This window comes from Pholis gunnellus, assembly GCF_910591455.1.
Source record: "Pholis gunnellus genome assembly, chromosome: 23".
Classification (NCBI taxonomy): domain Eukaryota; kingdom Metazoa; phylum Chordata; class Actinopteri; order Perciformes; family Pholidae; genus Pholis; species Pholis gunnellus.
This window is the reverse complement of record NC_136550.1, coordinates 14,434,359-14,459,652: the sequence shown is the minus strand read 5'-3', so window position 1 is coordinate 14,459,652 and position 25,294 is coordinate 14,434,359. Positions and strand designations below refer to the sequence as shown.

The window sequence follows — 25,294 nt, the reverse complement described above, 5'->3', positions numbered from 1 at the left end:
ATACATCCTAAATAATAATTATTCCTATTTCTAAATCAGTCAATTAAAGTACATTTTGTTCTAATCGGTATGAAAATGTCAGTACATCTGTGCTACCAATGGATGCGTTGGGTGTTGGACAGCTCTTCCAATAGAGTGATAACGTAGGTGTAGTAGTAACTAATAATAATGGCTACGGATAGAGTCTGGCGAGCCAGTACTTCTCCTTCTGGACAACCTGCCTGGATAACTGCTGACACAAAACTTCACTTTGACATCCAGCTGAAAGCCACCAGGTCATTTAAAAGGCTTCCTTTATGGCAACCCTGTGAACACCAGAAGTGTCACTCAACAGGACGTTTCAAACTCCTTTTTTGATGTGAGTTCTTGTGAAGCCAAACTCAGCGGGGCCAGTTTGGGGCCGTGGGCGCTGCCTGGAATCACATCCACTGTGGTTAGCCGAGCTGCCGCACCACTCCAGCCCACCTGACGGAATGATGGATGGTCAGCTTTGCGGAGGAGGTCGCCAAAAAAACATTTTGTTCAAGTCCTCCCCTGGTGGCTCGTACACCTGGCAAAACCTTTTTTTCTTCCAACTTTTTTACAGATGAAAGAAATGAAGGAATAGAAGAAAAGACTATTCTGGCAGAACCTTTATTACTTCACTTGTCTCTCGGGGCTTCTGTCCTACATGGGACGGTCCCGCTGTGTTGTTTTTTTTAATTACTCAAAAGTCTTTAATTGTCTTTAATATGTGTGATACTATTCTCCAAACAGGGATTCGTGACTTCACTCTCATATGAACTGTGAGCAGTGTTCTTAATGTTCTTATTGGCCTTTTATTAAATCGACGGGTGAAACAGGAACGAGTTTTTCTTCTTTTCTTGTCCAGTTTTGATTTATTTCTTCCTGTTCCCTCCTCACTGATTTTTGCCAGAATGAGGTTCCTGTCTTGGTAAGTCCCTTCTCAAGGTGTCTCTCTGGCCTCTTACCAGTTACCACCAGACTTATGGTCAGACAGACAGACAGATATTTACGGACCCTGAGTCTGAGCAGTCACATTTCAGTCTGCTCTGCCTTGCTGCTTGCCCCCCCCCCCCCCCCCCCCCCCCCCGTCCCCCGTCCCGTCCTGTCCCGTCCCGTCTCATAAAATAACACAACCATTGCCAAGGGAAGAGAGCCATGTTAGAATTCCCCGAAATAAATGGAAAATAGAACCCAGCTTGAAATTCAGAGCTCATAGATCTATCTCGTAAAAGAATGGGAATAGATCCTACGGCGGGATCCTAATGTTAAACTTAGGTCAGCTGTGGCTGGAATCAGCTGTGACTTAAAGCTAAGAGGATCTAGGTGTTTATTTGTGTGGCTAACCTCATGCTTTCATTCTCACACAGGATCCCCGGGATCCAGAAGAGGAACCTACAGCCAAGGTAGACCTGCTATTATGTCCCTTTATGTCTGTGGCTCTCTTTATGCAGAGCATCAACAAAGCAGGCTGTACTTTTCCAGCAATAACCCATTCACTGCAGCACCAGTTTCCTGCTGTTATCTGTTGGCAGCTGATGAGTATAACCATGCTGAATACTGGATTTAGATTCATCAGGTGGACAGAAAAGAATTACAAAGGGGTGATAATGTTGCTTTGTGTTGTTTGCTAACACGTTAACTGATACAACGTTATAAGGTGAGATACACTCATGTATGTCAGATGTTTTTTTCTTTCAGCTTTTCCTGCTGCCCGAAAGTCCCCTAAATGATCAATTAAGGCAGTTTAAAGGAACAGTGTGTCGGATTTAGCAGGATTTATTGAAGATATTGATGATAATATCCATAACAAGGTGGTTTTATTAGTGGAAAACCACCTGAAACTAAGTCGTTGTGTTTTCGTTAGCTGAGAATGAGCCCTTCATATCTAGACAGGGAGCGGATCCTCTTCTCGGAGTCCGCCATGTTTCTACAGTAGCCCAGAACGGACAAACCAAACACTGGCTCCAAAGAGAGCCTCTTATGTTTCTACATTACCTGAAGGCCACCGTAGTTTTCCGACATGCGTGTAAATGAAGGGGTAGTGTAGTGTAATAGTGTAGGGGTAGTGATGGGATGGGATATCCAGTTGGTTGCAATCTGCAACCTTTACCGCTAGATGACACTAAATCCTACACACTGCTCCTTTAAGTTCATGTTGAACTTACCGCTGATTAAAACACATTTTTTGTCAAAAGATAGACATGACAGTAATGTTACATAACATAACACATCATTTATGTACTAAAACTCATCTGGAGGAAAACATTCATACTGTTAGTCCTGTTTGGAACACGGGCTCGTGGTGCCTCTTGTGGCCGAAATGAGTAATGAGTAACACAAAGTAATACAAAAAACATAGATCATTTAGGCAAAACCACCTGTTCTTAAGTCATAAACACAGGAGAGAAATCAATTTTGAATCAGACGTAGAAAATGAATCAACAGATTCTTTTTTTCTCACTTGGGAAAAGCTGACGTGATCATTGTGCAACAGGCGAGTGAACACAAGTTCTGAGACTCTTCTTTGGAAAAACTGAGATCCTGTACAATTTCAGGCAAATCCTCAGATTTGTTTAATGTTGAGTAGATACACCTATTGTAAATTCAAAAAACAATATTTAAATAATAAAGGCTCTCTGCAGCTTCAGTAAAGTCCCCGGACATTAGTTGATCATTTACAATGTACACTAAATGGCAGTAAGAGGAAGTAGGAATAGGATGTTGATTGTTAAATGTTATGCACCACCCGTCATGTCAAATTCCTTGTATGTTCAACACACCATGGCAATAAACGGTTCTGATTCTGATTCTGATATGGGTGAAATAAACAGTAAACCCTTGTCTGCCTCTCTGTGTATCACCACTACATTCCTGGTCCTCTGCTGTGTTTGTCTTCCAGAACAGTCCATCAAAATGTTCATCCGAGGCCGGCCGATAACCATGTACATCCCCTCTAACATCCAGAACTATGAAGACCTGAAGATGGAGCCGCCCTCTGAGCGACTGGAGTTGGACTGGGTGTATCCTTCTAGACCGCCACAGCGGCGTTCAGCCTCTTGTTTCTATTCATGAGGGTTATGTTCCATCTGGACAGTGCTGATCTCACTGTGTGCTCGTTTCCTGGATTAAAGGACCAATGATTAACATGAATGTCACCTTGACTCTGCCATGCCAGCTATGGGTACCGGGGCCGGGACTGCCGGGCCAACCTGTACTTCCTTCCTACGGGTGAAGCGGTGTTCTTCATCGCCTGTGTGGTCGTGCTTTACCACATCAACAACCGCACACAACGCCACTATCACAAACACACCGATTGCGTCCGCTGGTCAGTGGAAGACAGTTTTCATCATCCGCAAATCAAATTAAACACACTAATGTACTTCTACTTGAAACCTAACCGGGTAGTTTCGCTTAAATTCACAATGGTAACCACCTGTTTACAACCGTCCATATGTGACTGTTGACTATTTAACTTAAGCACACGTAACTTATTTCACAAGAACATCGCGTTAAATGACACGGAAAAGTTGACATGACAGGTTTTTGTACGCCTTCCCATGAGATCACGTTGTTTTACACTATCATATCGATTCAGTTGTTGACACCTGAGAACATGTGGTGTGTTGAAAAGCTTTGGACATACAGGCATACATGAATTCTATTAAAAGCTATTTAAATCATTACAGGCCACTAGAACCTGTCACAACATCAAGTCCATCTATCCCTGTTAAGAGGTATCAACACACGCCAAGGGCAAATAAAGAGTTATTTGTCTAAAGCAATATGGAACTCGTATGGAGGCAGGTGCAGTATTGTGTGTACCAGAGAGTTGGGAGGAAATCAGCCCGCTGGCAGGTCACCACATGTCTCTGAACCACTTTAAGCACAAAACAAAAGAAGCAATGTGTGATCTGATGTCTCTTTTGACAGCTAAGATAAAAAGGAAACGGGTTCACATCAGGTCTCAGAGGCAGGGAACTTTCCGACTGCGTGATGTCTGGCATCATGCAAATACCATTTACACAGCCTTCAGTGGAGTGTATGGAACTCCAACGTCTGTTTTCCCAACAGATCACACTGAGTCCTAGTTCCTAACTGCCAAGCTCTCAACGTGAAGCCATGAACATGAGCAACCTGACCAAATAATGAGACGATCAAAGCATTAACACACATGTACTCAGGGAGTTGAACCCGATTATAGAGTTTCTAAACTGCTCTCAGACCAACCATCTAGCATACAGGCGGATTTATTTTCACATTTATACAGTATGAGTGTTTTGGACAAATTTATGATAAGTGCTAGAGATGCCAAATTTTACTAGTGCACATCAAATAGATATTTTCACCAACTTTTGGGGCCCAGAAGCCAAGGGAACACGGGGAAAATGGATCCCATTTCTGACTTGGACACCTCGCAAGTTCCATGATTTTGGCATGAATATGTGGGAAATAGAATAGATGTGTGCTGTTTTCATACATAGAGAGGAAAATAAAAGCAATGGGGGGTAGTGTCAAATACAAGATGTTTTACTGTAGATTTAAGAGTTGTTCAAGTTGACTTACAACATGTCCAGCTGCACCAGTCTCCTCTATGCTTTAATGGTGCTAAACAGACCGATATTTCTGCTAATAGACCCCCTAAATGATACACACTGAGCCCTCGAGTTTATTTAATTTTTTTAATATTACTTTTACTTTCCTAAAATTGGGGGGCCATGTACAGAAATGTCTACAATTCCTCCACTGCAACTGAATTTAGAGTCAGCACTTCAATCTGTAGTAGTTGTTTTGAGTACAGAGCCAACACAACCAAAAGATGTCTCGCTGTATGAATATGTTACAGACTACCCATTATTGTGACATGGTGGATACAATTACATGTATGTAAATGTTGCGACTGGACAATATATGTGAATAGAGTTTTGTCCAAAAGCCCTGTACAACCGCTTCTATTTCTTTGGTTAAAGACTTTTTGTTCTTCCTGCAGTCTTACCCTCCATCCTGACAAGGTGCGCGTGGCGTCTGGCCAGACAGCAGGGGTGGATAAAGACGGCAAGGTAACTGCTGCTGTGATACCGGTCTGATGCACTTTGATCGACTACATGTTTATTCATGTGTCCATATACTGTATTTCTGTACACTTAGCATTAATGCATATGTCCCTTTTTAAAGCCAGACACCTCATTGGTAACCCTAGTAACCACCCTGCAGATATAATGTTTTTCTACGTATAATGTTTCGATTGCTTATAATCAGTCAAAAAATCTAAAAGATCAGTTGCATTTTGGCTTCAAATAACAGGGAGTGGTAGCTCTAACTGTTGAACATAGATGATAGTAAAGTGTGTGTGTGTGTGTGTGTGTGTGTGTGTGTGTGTGTGTGTGTGTGTGTGTGTGTGTGTGTGTGTGTGTGTGTGTGTGTGTGTGTGTGTGTGTGTGTGTGTGTGTGTGTGTGTGTGTGTGTGTGTGTGTGTGTGTGTGTGTGTGTGTGTGTGTGTGTTAGCCCCTGCACCCTTGTGTTCATATTTGGGACTCCACCACCCTGGTCACCCTGCAGCAGATCGGCCTGGGAAGCTTCCAGAGGGGAGTGGGATCCGTTGCGTTTTCCTTTGCTGTGAGTAGATTTCTAATACACCGTACTGTAGCTTCTCAAATAGTTATTTCTAAATCATTTATTTCAACCACAGTGAGAACCATGCCTTTATTTGAAACGGGCTGATATTTCACCCGGTTCCCGAGCTAATGCAACACCATTACCTGTCTTCATTCATTCAGTTTGAAGTACATTTCCACAGCACTAAACTTATTACAACCTCAATACCATGTTACAAATTGATATGTAATACATGAATTGATAAAAGATCTCTTACCATCAACCCAATATTTACTTTCGTCTGCCATGTTTCTAGGTTCTTTGACATCAATTTGTAAAGTCATGCACCAGATTTTTTGTAGATTTTCAGAGTTTCAGTTCCGTTCCCACGACTTCTCCTAGTCAGGAATTATTTTATCAGATTATTCCGACACCCCATAAATACGGCATTATTGATGGTAGCTCAACGGAGATGAAAAACACGAGTGAATGACAACAGTACTAAGTGAGAGCAGCAGAGCGGTGAGTATTACAGGACTTGAGTGAATTAGTGTTGTGAGTGTACGGTGTTGATTTGTTCCCGGTGTCGTCTCCAGGACTCCGGAGCGTTCCTGTGTGTGATCGACGACTCTAATGAACACATGCTGTCAGTGTGGGACTGCAACAAGGGGAGCAAGCACGCGGAGGTCAAGGTAAAGAACAGCTAGGTGTAAGCTAAGCTAACAGGCTACCTAATAAAGAACGAGATTACTTGTTATCACCAGCTTGCATTCATCTTAGCTGACTACTAACATTAATACATTGATAGTTTAAAGGCAAAATAATGAAACAATTGAGAAAATATGGGCTTGAATCCTTATAAAGAAGGTAAATAAGACAAGTTGTGGTTTCAAGATTCAGAATTTAAAAAACTTAGTTCATCATAAAATAACAAATAGCATGTTTGGCACGGCCCCTTTGGAAATGGCCGTGCCCGACAAGCTAGTATGACATGGTACCATTGGATTTGTTAGGTCGTCTAGTTTCATATGACATGTAATAATATGTTCACTCTAGCTTTAAAACCAAGCCTGCTACAGCCTCTGACAGAGGTGTGGGATCGCTAACTGGTCACACAGTCTGTTGCTGATATTTAAAGTGGAGTTTATGTTGGTAAATTAAACTTAATAGGATGATGTTGTGAATTAAGCTTGTTGTGGAGATTCTCTGCTGAAATATTAAAAAAAATAATTTAGTGTTTTTTGAGGATTTTGACAAAGCTAAGCTAGCAGTTTCTCCCTGCTCTCGGTCTTTGAGCTAAGCTAGGCTAAACCTCGACATTCAACTTGTGTCGTCTGACTCCGAACAACAAACCGCCCGACTTCCCAAAACGTTGCACTGTTCCTTTAACAGGCTTCGCGGGCGATGTGCTTCTGCAATTTGGAGATTTTTTTACATCATCTGACATTTGTGAAATTATCGGTCGGCGCAGGGATTCATAATCCCTGCAGAAACAATCAAATCCTTCAACGGAGTCAAAGCACGAGAATCACTCAGGCTGCTGAATGTGAACACAGGAACCGATGCCCAGCGTGGCTGCATGCTGAATGTGTAGATGCTCTTTATAAAGGAGGTCTGTTTGGATAGATTAGGGGGGGGGGGGGGGGGGGTCTCTGCTATGCTTTTATGGGCTTTTATCCCAAAACGCCTCAACTTCCCTGAGAGCAATTTCAGCCCGGCTGTCATGGCAACAGTGTAAATATTTTATGCAGTGAATTTGTCCAGCTGTATGTATATATGTGTGTGTGTGTGTGTGTGTGTGTGTTATATAGTGCAGCAGTGGGAATGCATGGCTGGGTGTTGTATATCATGTCATGTCAGGATTTTATTGGGGTTGTGCAAGAACATATGTGTTGTGGATGGTAGCATCCAGTGAGCGTGGATCGGTGTGGGAAGGCGGCTCAGGGCTGACCCATACTGTATAAACAAACGAGTTCATCCAACAGGAACCAGATAATTATACCCCCCCCCCTCTCTCTCCACAGCACTGGAATAGTCCATATGCCACTTTACGGCTCAGCCATGAATGGAGCTTTATGTGGAGAGCTGATGCTTCTGTACATTCTGTACATGCTGTATACGTGGTCACTGGAGACCTGCCGCTGGGACAGTTTGTTCCTGGTGGCAAAAACATCCTCGTTCAGATTTTTGTACGAGTGTGCTTGTATGAGGTTCTTCTCCACAGTCAGTGTATTACTACAGTAGATGGAGTTTGGAGTAAACAGACAGGAGAACCAGCACGGGAGCAAAGTAATGTACTGCTGAGGACGTATTTTAGACACCTAAAAAAAGTGTAAGCTATATTTAGAATATTTTGGTGTGACTTTGGTGTTTTAAAGACTTAGTTCGGATTCACCAAAGACACAGAATATTAATTGATCGATCAGCCACAACCGTGTTCTGCCAGGTAAGATGAGTCTTGTGGCTTTAGTTATCTTAAAGGTTTTATTGCTGCCCATGTCCACACCAGTACATTGCTTTGCTCCATGTTCTGGAGAAGTACCTCCAACAATCCCACCTCAAAGAATCCAAACTCTCCCTTTATAGCTGCCATTCTTCTTCTTCCTCTTCTTTTTTTAAAACTTTTTCTGGGCAGCAAAACATGCTAAAAACACAACATCTGATAAATGATCACCATAGCTCATAATCATGTTGTTGCTAACATGTTGGGATGTAGCTGTCATGTGGTCCTGAACAGATAGTGTATGGTGGGCTCACAGCTGGAGAGGAGGCGGAGTTTAAGTTTGCAGGCCGTAAAAAAACTAAACAATGTACTAAAGGGCTCTTAAAAGCTCCATAAAGCGTCGAGGAGCTGCAGAGTTGTGTGATAATTCTTTGTGCCTTACACTTCATTTGATCCATTGTTGGTATCAGACTATTGATAAGTGCAGGTTTAAATAGATGGATGAAGTTTATTTTGAAGCTATTAAAGCCGCAGTAATCAATATTTTACATGACTCCAATGACTGTAAAATAATAATAAAATGTGAAAGTTGATGATAAAGATGACAATTATCACTTGACTCTGCAACTCACCTCAGGTCTAAGGAGCTTTTTAGCCTCTTTTTATCTAGCTTTACATCTTCGCCTCACAGCTCTCATCAGCCACGTTTCCATGTGATATAGACTTGACTGACGCAGTTGTCGTTTAACATCATTATGCTAAAAGCCTGTGTGTGTGTGTGTGTGTGTGTGTGTGTGTGTGTCGTGTCTCCAGAGCACCAATGAGGCTGTGTTCGCCGTGGAGTTTAACCCCAGCGATAGCACCAACATCATCACCTGTGGCAAGTCTCACGTCTACTTCTGGACGCTCACAGCGGGACAGTTCACCAAGAAACAAGGCATCTTTGGGGTGAGACACAGTCCCGCTTATCCTGACATTCAGTATCCTTCACTTCCCTTATTGTCGACAAATCGAAGCTTGCAACTTCCTCAGTTACAGGCTGAAAAGGGAAGTAAGGAGAACAAAGAGAACTGCAAATTGAAATGCAAATATTATTACACGTCCAAAGGAGATTGTAAGCATGTGGACTAATTTACGGTGTGAATCAAATCTGAAAGTGTGTAGTATAGTGAAGCAAATATTTATTTTAACACCTGTACTAACGACAGATCAAATTGTTGTTCTACAAACAATCTTTTCAGAAATACAAGAAGCCCAAGTTCATCCAGTGCTTTGTGTTCAGTCTGACCGGAGATGTTCTGACCGGAGACTCTGAGGGAAACATCCTGACATGGGGGAAATCAGCTGCAGATGTGAAAACGCTCGGCAAAGGAGCCAAAGGTCAGTGCTTATTTATTACCATCATTAATAATATGGGCACATTTACAATCCTTTGGTCTCCATGCGCTCTCATAAACTGGCTTTATTGACCCACAGAGACCTTCCAGATCATGCGACAGACCCGAGCCCATGAAGGCAGCGTGTTCACCCTGTGCACCCTGCAGGGCGGCGCTCTGCTCAGCGGAGGAGGGAAGGACCGTAAGATCATCCGCTGGAGCGCCGACCTGGCACCCGAGAGAGAGTGTGAGGTGAACCCCAGCTGTGTGTGTGTGTGGGGGGGGGGGGGGGGGGGGGGAGGCTGGTGGTGGAAGCTGTCTATAAATAAGGCTTGTTGATTACTGTGATTATTTGTCCAGATTCCAGAAAATTATGGAGCAGTCCGTACCATTGCAGACGTGGATGGGGAGGAGCTATTAGTTGGTACAACCCGTAATGCCATCCTCAGAGGCACCTTCTCAGACGGATTTGTGGCCATAGTGCAGGTACGCTATTGTATTTTTATTGTTAAATAAATCTTGGAATCCTTCAAATCAAGTTTCTCAACAAAAAACTACATTTACACAAGTACATTTGAACACATCATCCTCCAATAATCAATTATACTGAACAGAGCCTAAACACATCATAATGTGAGTGAATGGAACCTCTGTACGTTAGCTGTTAGCACCGGTTACTAGCTCTGCTCCTGCTGATTGTCATTCACAATGTGACATCATCAGGGATCAGCCAATAGAAAGCATAAATGCCAATCTCCATTTAAGAGAAAATCCAGACACAGGGCAGGGTCTCTGTAGATACAGACACCACCGTCACAAATGATTGAGAAGGGTTCTTTTTGTTGGAGTCTATACATTGTTTTGTAGGAACATCCTGCTCATTGTGCCTTTAATGCTAAAGCTAACACTCCTTGAGCAGCTGTATCTGTTTTACAGTGCAGCCAAACAAACAAACATTGTTTATTGAAGAGGCCGTTCAATAATCTTTCTTTTTCAATCATGTGGTGATCAGATTTCATGCTGCGCACGACTGAGAAACTGATCCACTGGTGAGAAAATGTTATCCTGTTTCTCGTAGAGACTTTTTTTGTTGAATGAGCGCATTCAGCGCTGACCAACAACAAAAACTACATCACAGATACGTCGCGATTCCTGCGGCGTCTTCACAATAAGCGCCTGCGTTAGGCCAGATGAGTGGCTTTACTGTGAAGCAGCAGCAGAATGTTTGGTTTTCTTCAGCTCTCATGTGGTGTAAAGGGGGTGAACAGTACACAGTGAGGCTGGTGCCAGTATGATAAGATCACAAACACCGGATTACATGCTGCATTGTTCCCCGATAATCCCTCACGTATGCTTATATGATGCAAATTTTCTTATGCAAATTACCTCAAAATACCTGACACACAGCAAACCGGGGCAGGATAAGACTCCCATATGTTGTTGACTGTGTACACTGTACATGGTGGGCACTTGCAGATGACTGAACACAATGCACAGAGATTGGGAGGAATGGAGGATCAGAGGCTCATTTTTGTCTCATGGTCTCCTAACGTGTTAATTCAGCCCCGAGTATCTTGTATCCACATTTATTCAGCCTGTTTGGATCCAACAGCTCACAGTAAACAGCTGGCATCAGAATTCATTTTAGTCTCCACTGACCTCTGGAATTTGGCTTCTTGCTCACATTAGATTTTCGTCTGTGGGAAACTGAAACATCTTCCAGACAGAAAACACACACAGAAGTCTGAAGCACTGCTAGTGTCCTCTAGGAGCTACAGAGATCCCTACAGCCCGCAACAACATCCATGTGTGATGTGAAAAGATGTTCGCATCTTTAATATGAAGTATTCATATATTCATATCAATATGGCTTGCAGACATATAAATAAGCCTACAATGTGTTCAGTGTTCTTTTTAAGGGTTGTTGATACAAAATTGTTGATGAAATGCAAAAATGTTGGAGCTTAAAGTTGAAAAATATATCCGAAACCCTGAGAAAACATTTCACATAACTAATATATAAATGATCATTTATAATAATGTGCCGTGTGTTTGATTGGAACTTAAAAGTGTCCTTTCTCTTGAGTGCTGCTTTGGCAATGAATCCAAAAATAAGATTTGAGAAGTTAAAAGGTGCTAAATTTGAAATTCAGAGCGTATCTATTGGCTCCACACGGTTCTCAACGTGGCGACTGCTGATCTGGCGGCTAGAAGCTAACGATGCTAACAGTGCAAAACGACAGCGACAGTGATGACAGAGCTAACAGAGTTTAACTGAGGGGGGGCTGAAGGGTAAGCGCTACATGGGACGCTGTTATGAGCGGCGGGCGTGAACTAGCCAGTGGCTCACATGCACTAACATAGTCCGGCTATGATGACAACACACAGAGAGAGAAACTTCTTTCTCTGCTCAGGTAGACTTTACTCCTCTATGTCTTTACATAGATGATAGTTGTTGATGAGATATGAAGGCTCTGAATGTCGAATCGGGAACCTTTTAGGATGTTTGAGGAAAACCATCTTAACTTCTAAGATCAACTGTTCAGAAAAACTGGACTGTTTATTCAGTGTGGTGAGGGACTACTGGTGTCTACTGCTGATACAATATACAATGTACTATACCATATACGGTATGGTCGCAGTGAGACTGACATCTACAATAGCATATGGGAGTATCGTCAAGACTTCATTTCACTTGTTCTTCCTCACTGAACAAGATGAAAACTGATGTTTTGTTGTTTCCCTATGTGTGTGTGTGTGTGTGTGTGTGTGTTTCAGGGTCATGTGGATGAGATGTGGGGGCTGGCCACACACCCCTCTCAGAACATCTTCCTCACCTGCGGCCACGACAGGCAGGTGTGTTTGTGGAACACAGAGGAGCACAAGCTGGACTGGTGCATCACGCTGGAGGTAGGAGGACACACACTTATTTCCCCTTGTGCACTGGATTTATTTTCAAGCTATCTTTCAGCTAACTAAATTGAACACATCGATACTCGTGATCCCAGTGCTGACACACACACACCGTTAACTCGTGCTGTGTGTCTCTGACAGGAGTACGGGTTGTGCGCAGGTTTCTGCCCCAATGGATCAGTGGTTTCAGTCGGCCTCAGCACAGGAAGGTAATACAGCTCAATGCAGCACTGTTACACCTAGATACAATCATTTACCTAAAGGTTTGCTTCATGAAAATCATGTTAACAATCAATACATGCAGTAAATAATAACGGAAACATTTTAAAGGAATAGTTATGGGAAATAGATTCATTCACTTTTCCCCAGAGGGTGAGATGTTCAGAGGGTTTCGAGATAGTTCTCTGTGGTTCTATCACTACGAGTCACATCGTTCACATGACACATAGTCTTTTGATCATAATAAATATGATAAATAAACATTGATTATGTCAGCTTTAAACACGCAGACACAAAGTTGATATCAATTACTCACTCCCAGAAAAATTCCCAAAATGTTGAGCTCTGCAATAAATGTTTACAGAGGAGCAAATCTATAGTCTTTGCCATATATATATATATATATATATATATATATATATATATATATATATATACTGTATATAGAGAGATGTGACTGACGAGACTGAGTAAAGAGCTGTCTGCTGTCCAGTCGCTTGCCATTACTGATGCCTCTGTAACACTAACAGGTGGATGGTCCTTGACCTGCTGACCAGAGAGGTGGTCTCTGAGTCCATTGATGGGAACGAGCAGCTGTCTGTCATGAGATACTCACCAGGTCAGCGCTCTCTATTGTTGAACTGCTCTCATAATGATCTTAATCCAGAAGATAGGAGCAGGCCCGGGTTTGATAAAGCCAGAACATCAACCAAAACTGAAGTTCAAAGCACTTAATGGAAGAATCTACCACTTCTAAAAGCTGCACAGCCCTTCCATTTTTAATTCAGATTTTACATATTTTTTAAAGTATTTTTTTTCCTGTTCTATATTTATGTTTGTTGATTTTTGTAATACTTGCTTTTATTTTGAACTGTCTTACATCGATTGTGTTATCTACCGATCCACCTCGTTACATGTAAAAACCTTCTTGGGAATAAAGCGGATCCTGATTCTGAAGATATTGTGGAAATCCCCTTTAACCGCATGAATGGCCTCTTGTGTTCTCAGACGGCAGCTTTTTAGCTGTTGGATCCCATGACAACTTCATCTACATCTACAATGTGACCGAGAGCGGCCGGCGTTACACCCGCTTTGGGAAATGTAATGTGAGTTAAATATCAAATCCATAAATGTTCCATTTGTTCCCGTGGATTTTCCTCTTGATCCAGTCTGGCCTTCTGTGAGGGGTTTTGTTCTGTGCTTGCTGAGCAGTGGTGGCTCTCACTGCTAATGCTAACCACTCAGTTCTTCTTGAACAAAGAACAGAATGTCACCAAATTGAAGGTGGAAGTCTGGTGACAGCCTTTTCTTGCTGATATAACCTCTTCCTCTTTGCCATAGAGCTCCATTAGAAACATATCAATGAGCCTCACTGTTCCTTCATCACCATGAACACACACTGTAATTTGACTCAATCCCACATACAACGTCCTGCTGCCCAAAATACTCACAAGAGCACCAAATCCGATTAATCCGCCAATGAAAATACTCCCCAACAAGTGCACTAAAACACGATTAATACATCAATAAAACTACCGATGCCAAGATAGTTTCTATCAATTCAAAATACAACTTTTATTTCCTTATCATTTGAATTGTGTGTTTTTATGCAAATAAACACGATAGATGAGTCTAACAAAGTAAAAGGATAACATTTGACTGTTGAAATTATTGTTCAGGACTTTGGTGAAAAGTAGTCTGGATCCTTGTGTACCTGCTGCTATAACAAACAAAACTGATCTGTATCAGCCGATAGGGCAAATAGACGATCGGCAATCCATGTTGGCAACAAAAAACATGATGGGGCACCTCTAAAAGTTATATTTGCTTCTTTTTTTATTTCTGCTGATTCGATCTGCGACTCAAGACACTGAAACGATCCAGTCGAGTGAGTTTAGTGATCCGTTGCACCCCTACTGTTAGTGCATGTTGAGCACGCTCCTCTGTCAGCAGCTCTGCACTGCGCTCATGTGGCGGCTACAGCTGATAACGTGGTCCCGACCCACAGTGTCGCCGTGGAAGCTTTGAACCCACCCTCCGGTTCCCCCTCGGGTAAACACTGTTAGCACCGCCTGTGTTTGCACTGTTAGCAGCTAGCCTCCGGCTCAGCCGCGGCCATTTTGAGTACCATGTGGATGCACTCCCTCAAACATAGATATGCTATACATTTTAAATCAGATGAACAGAACGTTTAACTGCCAAATTTGAGACCTGAACCTGACCCTGAATACATAAAAACATTTCTGGACAGATTATTTGGATGACATTTATTCATCCATCAACAATAGCAACAAAACCCTTCACCACTTCACCGGGGAAGTTGGAACGTATCGTTGTTGGTAGAATAACACCTTCCTTATCCTCTCACATGGACTTCACAGTCGGCTCAGAGAGCATTATGTGACACTGCCTCTGCTTATCTGTCCAATCAGGGTCACTCCAGCTTCATAACTCACCTGGATTGGGCCAAAGATGGAAAGTACATCATGTCTAATTCAGGCGACTATGAGATCCTTTACTGTAAGTGAACAAGTGTCATTTTGTACGTGAATCCTCAGACAGCGTGACGTTCTGCTGTTGTGACTGTGAAAATGTATTTCATATATTCTCACAGGGGACATAGCAGCAGGGTGTAAACTGTTGAGGAATCGCTTTGAGAGCAAAGACCGAGAATGGGCCTCCTATACCTGTGTGCTGGGCTTCCATGTCATAGGTGAGATACTCTACTGCTCCACTTTCATGTGCCTAAACAACGTGGTGTTGTTTTATCCTGTCAGACAGCTGACTTGTGTTGCTGTGGTGTTCCAGGTGTGTGGTTGGAGGGCTCCGACGGCACGGACATCAACGCCCTATGCCGCTCCCACAGTGAAAGGCTGGTGGCCGTGGCTGACGACTTCTGTAAAGTCCACCTCTTTCAGTACCCCTGTCCCAAACCCAAGGTACCCTCTACACATCACTCAATAGGTCAACCGTCTGCTTTGGCTGGCTGCACATGAAAAGCAAATATTGCTCTTTAACTGTTTCCTTAACATAAAGAGGAAACACCTGTTTTGGACTATATGTTAACAATAATGTCTGGCCGCTGTTTTTCGCTGACACCATCAGTAAATTGTGAGTACTGAGTGATTCCTAGATGCAGGATAATGTAAGTAGTAAGGTAGAAGTGCTATGTTCAATGTAACTAATATCATTTCAAGTATCCAATAGTTTGAATCACTGTATTTTGGGAGCTAACTGCGTTCGCTGTCAGCAGACTGAGAGTGGAAACATACTTTTTCTATAGCAGTATACTGATGAGTTCCTCAGTAACTCCTAATCAAAATATTCCGACTTTCCCTCAGTATCACGTAGCGGTGGAAGAACCATTTAGATGTTTTACTTGAAGGTACTAAGTGAAACTTTCAAAAAAACTGTTATTAATAACACCGGTGGCCATGAAGTAGTGACGTGACATTACATCACAATCATATTTCATGTTTAGAATAAGCTTACCACCTGTAACGTTCCTATATTATAATTGGACCATGTGCTCCTTGATACTTACTAGCTTGCCGTTTGCAAATTACTTTATAAGCTAACGTTACAAAGCAACTAACACCAGAGCCATGTCGCGTAGCTAAGGTACAGCTAGCTGGCTAACTTAGCTTAGCTCACAGTTAGCTAGTTGGCCGTCCCTACCTTGCATCTCTTGGCTAGTAGAAAGCAATTGTTAGTTATACAGTTTATTATATTATTTATTGTTGACTAAAATCAAGTTTATCATAATACATAAGTTAGCATCATGGATCGTGTTTGCTGGTGAACAAATTTGGCAAACTAACATTTTAAAATTACGTTACAATCTGAACTACGAATAGTTACTTCAGCACGACTTTCTTTGGCGCAAATTTGACAAAATGTGAAGACATACAGGAGCAAAATGCTTTCAGTTAGTTAAGCTATTTATTAAAGAAGTTACACTGAGATCAAGATATTTTACATTTGAGACCTCAGAACAAAAGCAAATCATATAAACAGTACAACAGTACAAGTCCTATCAATCACAAAAACGTTTGTTTTGCAGTTTATTCCATAGCATCCAGGGGCGTAGACGCTTGGTGCAAGTCTTTGTGTGACCGTAGAGGGAAAATGATGAGCTGAAGTTTCATGAAGTCCATGCAAAATGGTGAAGAGAGCTTTTCACATTTGTGTCAATAACATTCATATTTTTTACCGAGACACTTCAGACCAACTTTAATTCTTCTGAACTTCGTCCCACTATAAGAACAACCTCCATTTTTAAAGAAAATGATTTATTCTGACTGGTCTCCTCACTGTTGAACCCCCTACCTACTGAGTGTGGTCATAACGAGCGGCCCCTCCTTCCGTCTCCAGGCGCCGAGCCACAAGTACGAGGGCCACGGCAGCCACGTCACCAACGTCTGCTTCACCCACAACGACTCCCACCTCCTCTCCATGGGCGGGAAGGACACCTGCATCCTCCAGTGGAGGGTGATCGGAGGCGGGGCGGGGGACAGCAGAGAGAGGCTGGCCTCGGCCTCATCTGCCTCCACCAGCTCCCCGGAGCCTGCCACCAGCTAGGAGGGACACTGCGTTATTAACAGAGGGGGGGGGGGGAGTGTTTACACCGCCGGAGGGGCGCGTCAGCCTAGTGGACAAGAGCCACAATTATGGGCTCTGTGGTGACACTGCTGTGTCAGTTTCATACAGGACATGTAGAGGAATCCTCTCTCGGAGGAATGTCCACATTAAATTTACTCCATAATCATGTGAAACTGGACCGTGTGATCCCTCCATCATTCTGTTGGATATGTGGTGAGGCTCATTAGAGGTGGTCTTCTGTGACTAGACTCCTGTGGGGACAAAGACTTTGGTTTCAGTGAACATTCCTGTGTTTTAGTCCACCTCGTTTATCAAACTTACCAAAGTGCTGCATCGCGGCGTCCGCCACCGGGGCCTTTAAAGACGTGTACATAATGTTTTTACACATTTTTGTAATATTTCGAGCAGCGTTTGGTCGACATCTCAGCTAATAGTGAAGCTGTTTTTCACGCTTGCTTCCGACAGACTGTGACAAACCTGTTCCAATGAAATCAATTCTCAGCATCTCTGACTAATTCATTTCTCCAACAGTAGATCACTACACTTGAAAATGATTACTTTAGTGTAGTTTTATATATTAAAGAGAACATTTGGGAATACTGTGATGTTATATCTGCCAAGCTCTCAATAAATAACTGAAGACTGGAAAGTGTGTTGTGTGTGTGGAGTCACTAGTGGGCAGTGCTGCTTCAGGAATTGTGTGCCGTGCTGCGTGTTGAGCAAATGCAGGATCCCAAACACTGAACCGCACCAGTACAGAAGGCTCTTGATCTTCCAACTCCGTTCAGTCAGTGAAACTTACAACAAACTGCATATAAAAGTCATTTCAAAAGAGAAGATAACCGAGTGAGTCAGTGGTCAAACCTCAGGAGGACATTAACAGAAATGAGAGAAGTGAAGTAGCGAAACCGCAAAGTCAAACGTTAAAAGCAAGATTTTTTTTTTTTACTTAAAAGCATTATAAATAAAACCAATGTTAATGAAAGTACTCATAATGCAGATGGGCCACTTTTAGTTCAATGTATATTATACAACTGGATTATTATTATTACTGATGCATTAACATGAAAGTGTCATTTCAATAGTGTAGCTGGTTGAGGTGAGGCTGATTTTTCTCTAAGTTTCATTTATAGAAATGCATTTAATGCAATGCACTTCCATAAATTGCATTTACAGTTGTTCAGGTTTATAGCACATATTTATCTCAAAAGATCCTAAACTTTTGCTCAAATTAAATAAATTAAAACAGTAACGCCATTAAGATGGTATCTACTTTTTAAGAATTTTCTTTTCTTAGAATTTATTTGGGAATATAAAAAAAGACAGGTTTTATATACACTACCGTTCAAAAGTTTGGGGTCACCCAGACAATTTCGTGTCAATTTTCAGTTTCTTCGCAATTTCTCTCATGGAATAGCTTCATTTCTAAGAACAAGAATAGACTGGCGAGTTTCACATGAAAGTTCTCTTTTTCTGGCCATGTTGAGAGTATAATCCAACCCACAAATGTGATGCTCCAGATACTCCTATGTAGATATTTCATTAAAACCAGACGTTTCCACCTAGAATAGTCATTAACCACATTAACAATGTATAGAGTGTATTTCTGATTAATTTAATGTTATCTTCATTGAAAGAAACAGTGCTTTTCTTTGAGAAATAAGGATATTTCTAAGTGACCCCAAAATGAATGGTAGTGTATATATTTTAAAAATCTAATTTTTGTATGCCCACTCTGGATGGTGGTGTGGGTGTTCCAGTACTTAAAGAAGTCTAATGGGCAGCTAAAGTCCAGATCATAAATCCTTCCATCTGGCCCCCCTCTGGCTAAAATTAGAGCTCATGTCTTAAATAACACCACATTACCTACTGTCCTTACTTTTTACAAGCTTGTTTTCAACGCTACATCTGCTATTAAATCAGCAAGTCACAGTTTTGTTGTTGTATATTTACACCGTTTCTCCCCAGCAGTGCTGGATAACACATTTGCATACAGGACTTCTATTTGGACAACAAGTTTGAGTCTTTTAGTCAGTTAAGCTTAAAGTACATTCTGTTTTATTTTTGTTGTATGCAGCTTCAACATCGTGTAAAGGAAAACATCCCCCACTGAGAGTCCACTTGTGAGAGACACTTTTGGAAGAGAGTAAGAAACGTTTCACCAAATGTGTGAATGACTTATGAATGCTGTGTTGCCTGACCAAATATAGAGGACTGCGCTGTCCTGCATTCATATTTGTTCAATAAACAGTGGACACAGGTTACTATTCTTACGGTCATGTTGGTAAATGGTTGCAATTATTTTGGAACTGTCCACTAATTTATCCCTATTTTTCCCTGGGCTTCACCATGAGACTCCCTTTGCTCACAGAGACCTGGTCCTCTCTGGACTCTTGAGGTCTCTTCAGTTCTCCGTTCACACGTTCAAACAGCTCTATTGACGCTCAAAGACTGGAAGTCACCAGCTCCACCGCGCGCTAGAGTCTGACTGCATGAACTGGATTTTGGGGTATTCACATGGAGAAACTGCGAGCTCATAATTCACATTTGTCAACATTAATGGGAAGAATCTTGGGTTCCCTTTTTGCAATATCTGGAATCAATGTGAACTCTGTTTGGTTCTTGTATGCTCCTGATATATTTCTGATGGGTTGCATTTAACAACCACACTGTTGATATGTATGGCTGTGAGCTTTTGTATCTTCGACACTAGTTCGTGGTAAGTATGATCTGATACTAAATTGAAATCGTGGCTTTAAGTCAAATTTATAAGACAGTTCTTGAAATTCATCACAACTGTGTGATACTAAGCACCAATAATGTGACTTTGTGGTTTTACAAGTCAAAATGATGAGACAACTCAAACTTATTGAAATTGAAAGTGAAGGTTGTTCTTTTCTGTAAGTAACAACCAAACAGACAAAACTAAAAAGGTCAAATTTAACCCCAAAATAGAAATCAATACAGCATTGATTGTCTACAGACCAATATAAGCAGGCTGAGGCTTATTGCTCCTATTTACAACACACAACCTATGAGACATCAAGAAGACAAACACTAACCAGACTAATACCCTGTGTTATTAAAAACACATTTTTAATAATAATTGTCAAATTGACTTGACTGCATCTTGAAACACTGAGTCACAATAATGATAGTCAGATTAAAGTCATGAGATGAGATGACTACGACCCTTTTGTTTTACTGACTAGAATAACATTAACTTACTGTAATTAGTACCACAACTTGACTCATCAAAAAGTCACGATTCCTTCTTATTCTCTCCTCATATTGACGTATTTCCGCATAATTTAAATTTAAAAAGTCACAATTTGACTTCCCATGAGTGTTGTTATCCCCAACATTCCATCCAGTTTGTTTCCCCCGCAGTAAAAGGCTTCCATACTTAAAATGGCCTTAAAATATACAAGCTGAGAAGTAAATATCACTACTTAGTTGAAGGACTCTCAGCTCATTCAGATAAAACATTCAGTGACCATGAAAGGTCTGTGCTTGCTCTGCATACAGCTCTGTCATCGGGAAATTGGTGATACAACTTTATTACTTTAAAGCCAAATACATAACTCTAATTATAATACAGATTCCAACAAAATTCTTAGTGATTTCAGGATTTGATTCTTTAAGAGGCATATTTTGTTTGCTTCTACCATGTGTGTGGGGGGTGTGTGTGCGTGTTCGCGCACGCGTGTGTGTGTTCCCAACTTCCTGCTTTGACTAGATCTAGCAACAACTTTACTTTTCTTTACTTTCTGTCCATGTGTGTAATATGTAGAGACTCTGTAAAATTGTATCGAGTATTTAAATAATGTTTTGGTCTCCGAAAAGCACTTGAGAGGTTTTACACATTTAGTCATGAGTGTGAGTTTATATTTCATATTATTAACAGTTTGTTTATCAAACCATTGGCCAGTGAAAAAGTTAATTGTGACATTCCGGAGATTGTCGACATTATCCGAAGATGACGATTTGCGCACGAGCGAAGGGGGCCAGTGAGTGTGTGTTTGCTGTGTGCGAGTGTGTGTGTGTGTGTTGAACTGAGCGGAGGTGAAGAAGAGGAGGATGAAGCTGGGAGCGGAGGATGGGAGGAAGAGTGGAGTAAGAGACAGGCTAGCTGTGTGTGAATGAGTGAGGAAGAGGAGAGGAAGGTCGTCGGAGGGACCGAAAACAAAGACTTCAATATTTTGGGGATAACCTCCGGAACATTACTAACGGAAACTTTCAACTTTTTACCCGCCACATCTCGGCTTGTTGTGTCCGGAGCCGGCTTTGTTTCACGGCGGGGGTGTCTACGATAAATGAAGGAATAAAATAGATCCCCATCGACCCTTTTCTACCCAGGCGGGGAATACCCTGGGACTGCTTTTGATAAAGGTTACGAGAGAATGGCGGCCAACATGTACCGAGTGGGAGGTAAGGAATGTTTTATATTGTTAAGACACCCCCCCACAACGTGATTGTTCGTTTCGACAGCAAGGTGGCTAGCTAGCCGCTAGCTGTCTGTGCGGTTAGCCGCTAGCTAATGCTAGCTCTCGTCTAGTGTCTGTACGTGGGTCCACTCTTGCATGGAAGAACGTCAAATCTATTAAAAAAACTCAAACAATGTAATGTGTCTTAGCTAATGAGGAAATGTAAATAACTCCAACGTGGTGACTTAGTTTATACCCAGTTCTATATAGCACTATACGCTCCAACATTCGGCACAAAATATCAACTTTTTAAACAGACTGGCGTGATATCCCCACTAATGTCCACCAACATACGTTACCAAGCAGCATGAACCGGTTGTGGAAGTTGGTATTTAATTCGAAATAAATGCACCCTGTATGATACCAGAGTTTGCCGAATTGTATTTGCAGTTCTAAGTAAGCGAAGCAATCGTAATTTTGTCACATTTTGGACCGTGAGTCTGTAGCATTACATATGGTGACGTCCTGGAAGTGAACACGATGCTAGTTAGCATAGACTGCTAAATTAACGCTAGCTGTTGAGAGGTCAGCATCCAGCCAACTATACCGACGTCTGGGGTAGCTAGCTACTGCTGCTCGGCTAGCTTTGTCTGTGGGTTCATTTCATTATACCGCCATATCACTTCATATGCAACGGATAGCGCTAGCCGTGCTGGCTAACTTTGAATGCTACATGTAGTTAGCTTAGCGCTACGTACTGTGGGAGGTTGTGTTCGCCGGTGTGCTTGATACGTTTATTAAGAGGAACTACACCGTCTTCTACCATTAATCAGTAGCTACAACGAAACACCTAACTAAGTTAACTAGCTAACACTAACTACCAGGGTAACAATGTCTGTTCCGGTGAGACTTATCTTCCATTCTGTACCTCTACTTTGCCGCTGGATGAAAATCTTAGTATCTCGTCAAAATTATATTACGCTATAAAACGTAATTAACATGGCTTTTCACAGCATCCCGTGACACGTCGAGTGTTTATATTTGATACAGCAAAATTGTGTGGGTTGCATTATTAAGATTTCCACCCTACTTTACTAATGCCGGGTTTCCAAACGTCGCAATTCGTGGAGAGAAACAAAACGCCGGTAGAGGCGGCTAGCTTCCAGCGGTATTGCCTCCACTGTTTTCCGCCTCAGTTTCGTGGATCCTCCGATATGGACATGTGCACCTGTACTCTGCAGTATAGTTGGATCTGTCGCCTTGTTTTTCCCAGTGCTTGGTACTACCGCTTATTGTCTATTATCATTAATAGCCATGTTAGGACTCTGTGTACCCTTTTTTCAGTCTGATTTTGTGGCGGTCGAAATGGTTGAATTGACGGTGTGACAGTCTCGTTGCTGTTTAAGGTCGTTAAGGTCTATTTAGGTCATGCTGATTTACCACTACTCTGCATATTTCGGTATTTGTTTCAGTTTGTGCAGTGGTCAGTATGCTGCCAATGAGTCTGTAACATCAGCAGATGGCAAGAGCATCTCTTGTCTCTGGTAGTGACAGACTGGTAGAATGGGCTGATATTGGGCTTTTATGAAAAATCAGGTAACTTCATTATCCAGACTTGGTTTTTTAAAATTATTATTCCTCATGTATTGTCTGTCTGTCTGTCGTCTTATGCAGATTGAGCCATCTGCACAAGACGAATTAAACTATTAAACTGGGGTTTTATTGGATTATTTCAATGTCCTGCAATGGTAAAACAAAACTACAGTTTCATCGTAGTTCTCAGTCTGGCTTAAGTGTTATGTGTTTTTACATCGATTTTTTTGTTCCCTTTTCTAACTAAGGATAGTTTCAGGTATATTTTGGTCTGGTTTATGTAAGATTGCTGTCCCGTGCACATGTTAAAATAATGGTTGTGCATGAGAGCTGCACGGATGGACCCATGCAAAGGCTTGCTGCTCAGAGCAACAGTGACTTGTGTTGTGTCTGCGTTGTGTGCATGTCAACGGGCATTCTGAGGGAACTCAGCATGAGATCCATCGTTGTGTAGAGCTGCTGGATCTCTCAGGCAAAGCTGCACTTTTTGCCAGGCTGCTGGATCATGAGTGTGTCATGGAATTTCCACAGCCGGAATGCAGTGTGGTAAAATGTATTACAGTCTAATACTAAGTCTAGCCCATAACATATTGCAGTTAGCAACAAGCATGTGATTATGTAATGGCATAGAAATGAATTTTTAAGTGGCCCACAGAGAAACAAGGTTAAGTCGTTTGGCTGTATGATGTAGAAACAATAAAGAAACAAACGTATATTGTAATGAAGGCATTAATGTTGTCAGAATTAGTTCATATTCATGAATCAAGAGGGTTTTCGGTTGTTGCAGCTGACTGGTGCAGGCAGCTCTGTATGAGCAAGCACATATATTACAAGTCCTCTAGAAGCACACAGTGTTCAGCTCGCATGTAAGATCATTATCTTCCCCAGAGATTAGTCAAAGGGCTTCCTCCTCTTCATTCACCCTCAAGCACCCAGCATACTGCGCCACTTCAGCCCAATACGTCCACAACAAACACTCACGGCTGCCCTTTTTTTTTTTTTTTTGATAATTTTTTCGACATACCAATACTCATAAAATCACCAGCTCATCCCTGACGTGATTATGCCGAACGTCAGCTTTAGCTGAGATGTGTGTGTGTTTTCTCTTTTCTCCTGAAGGGTACATGGTGTGAACCCTCTGAAGTCCATTGTGTTTTTTTTTCGTGGATCATTGATCCATCTGCCCCCTTGCTCATTGATACACTAAGCTGGCCTCAGTGCTGGTAGAACAGGATCATTCTTTAATTTGTCCCCACTGGGCAGGAAGTGGAGCTGGAGGGCTGGAATATAAAAGAGTAACTCCCAACGTTCACCATCTTTAGAGCCAGAATCAGTCATGTCAGCCACATGAGAGTGCAGAGCCCTTTTGGTGCTTCAGCCAGTGTTATGTAATTTGGTGCTGTTGTGTTCCTTCTCTGCGAACAAGGAGGTGATGCTTTTGTGGTCAGGCTCCTCATCAGTGTGCTAAGTAGAGCAATAAATCCTCTCCCCTGTCTGAATCCTTCCTTCTCCATCTCTGCCTGTGATGATGCATCAGAAACCCACTGGTATCCTCCCGAGGCTCTGTCCCTGCTTGTGGGAGGACCAGATGGAGCTTGACGTGAAGCTACACTGCTGTGCAGAACTGCATCAAACACTACAAGGAGGCACTGTGTCTGGTAGTTGTAGGATGAATGGATGGTAGGCTTGATCCATATTTTAAAGGCTGACATCTCTCAGTTAAAGCTGTCAGCAACTGTGAACAGCTGGTATTTTGAGCCCGTATTCACGATCATCAGATATGATCATATTTACACAATAATTACAATCCAGTAATTTACAAAGTACTATGACCACTTTTAAAATGAGAACTGATATTTTGTAATAAGAATCTGAATCTGCAAAGTAGCTCAGCTAGTAACTCATTTACTCAAATAGATATAGTGAAGTTAACGCTACAATCTTTCCCTCTGAGATACAGTGGACTATAAGTATAAAGTTGCATAAGAATGAAATACTCCAGTAAAGTACAAGTACTTCTAAATTGTACTTAAGCACAGTACTTGAGGGGCCTAAATGTACTTGGTTACACTCTACCACTGCTAGAAAAAGAGCACAAAGTTCTCCATAGAACTAGCCCTTTT

General features: G+C 41.9%; 2 protein-coding genes across 3 annotated transcripts in view; both read left to right on the top strand.

Annotated features, from left to right (window-relative positions):
- eml3 (EMAP like 3) overlaps nucleotides 1-17,793 on the top strand; it is a 40,742-nt gene extending 22,949 nt beyond the window's left edge. Inside the window, exons 7-24 of the mRNA XM_079184861.1 lie at nucleotides 1,374-1,409; nucleotides 2,906-3,026; nucleotides 3,182-3,331; nucleotides 4,994-5,063; nucleotides 5,509-5,619; nucleotides 6,195-6,290; nucleotides 8,855-8,989; nucleotides 9,283-9,421; nucleotides 9,518-9,669; nucleotides 9,778-9,903; nucleotides 12,196-12,327; nucleotides 12,472-12,539; nucleotides 13,080-13,168; nucleotides 13,558-13,655; nucleotides 14,982-15,069; nucleotides 15,164-15,262; nucleotides 15,358-15,488; nucleotides 16,924-17,793. Coding sequence (XP_079040987.1) covers nucleotides 1,374-1,409; nucleotides 2,906-3,026; nucleotides 3,182-3,331; nucleotides 4,994-5,063; nucleotides 5,509-5,619; nucleotides 6,195-6,290; nucleotides 8,855-8,989; nucleotides 9,283-9,421; nucleotides 9,518-9,669; nucleotides 9,778-9,903; nucleotides 12,196-12,327; nucleotides 12,472-12,539; nucleotides 13,080-13,168; nucleotides 13,558-13,655; nucleotides 14,982-15,069; nucleotides 15,164-15,262; nucleotides 15,358-15,488; nucleotides 16,924-17,130 — 2,048 coding nt within the window. The 3' untranslated portion in view covers nucleotides 17,131-17,793. The remainder of the gene's footprint in view (nucleotides 1-1,373; nucleotides 1,410-2,905; nucleotides 3,027-3,181; nucleotides 3,332-4,993; nucleotides 5,064-5,508; nucleotides 5,620-6,194; nucleotides 6,291-8,854; nucleotides 8,990-9,282; nucleotides 9,422-9,517; nucleotides 9,670-9,777; nucleotides 9,904-12,195; nucleotides 12,328-12,471; nucleotides 12,540-13,079; nucleotides 13,169-13,557; nucleotides 13,656-14,981; nucleotides 15,070-15,163; nucleotides 15,263-15,357; nucleotides 15,489-16,923) is intronic.
- Nucleotides 17,794-21,251: 3,458 nt separating this feature from the next.
- Nucleotides 21,252-25,294, top strand: part of mta2 (metastasis associated 1 family, member 2) — a 28,775-nt gene continuing 24,732 nt past the window's right edge. For both annotated transcript variants that reach the window (XM_079185015.1, XM_079185014.1), the window contains exon 1: nucleotides 21,252-21,582. In XM_079185015.1, coding sequence (XP_079041141.1) covers nucleotides 21,555-21,582 — 28 coding nt within the window. In that variant the 5' untranslated portion in view covers nucleotides 21,252-21,554. The remainder of the gene's footprint in view (nucleotides 21,583-25,294) is intronic.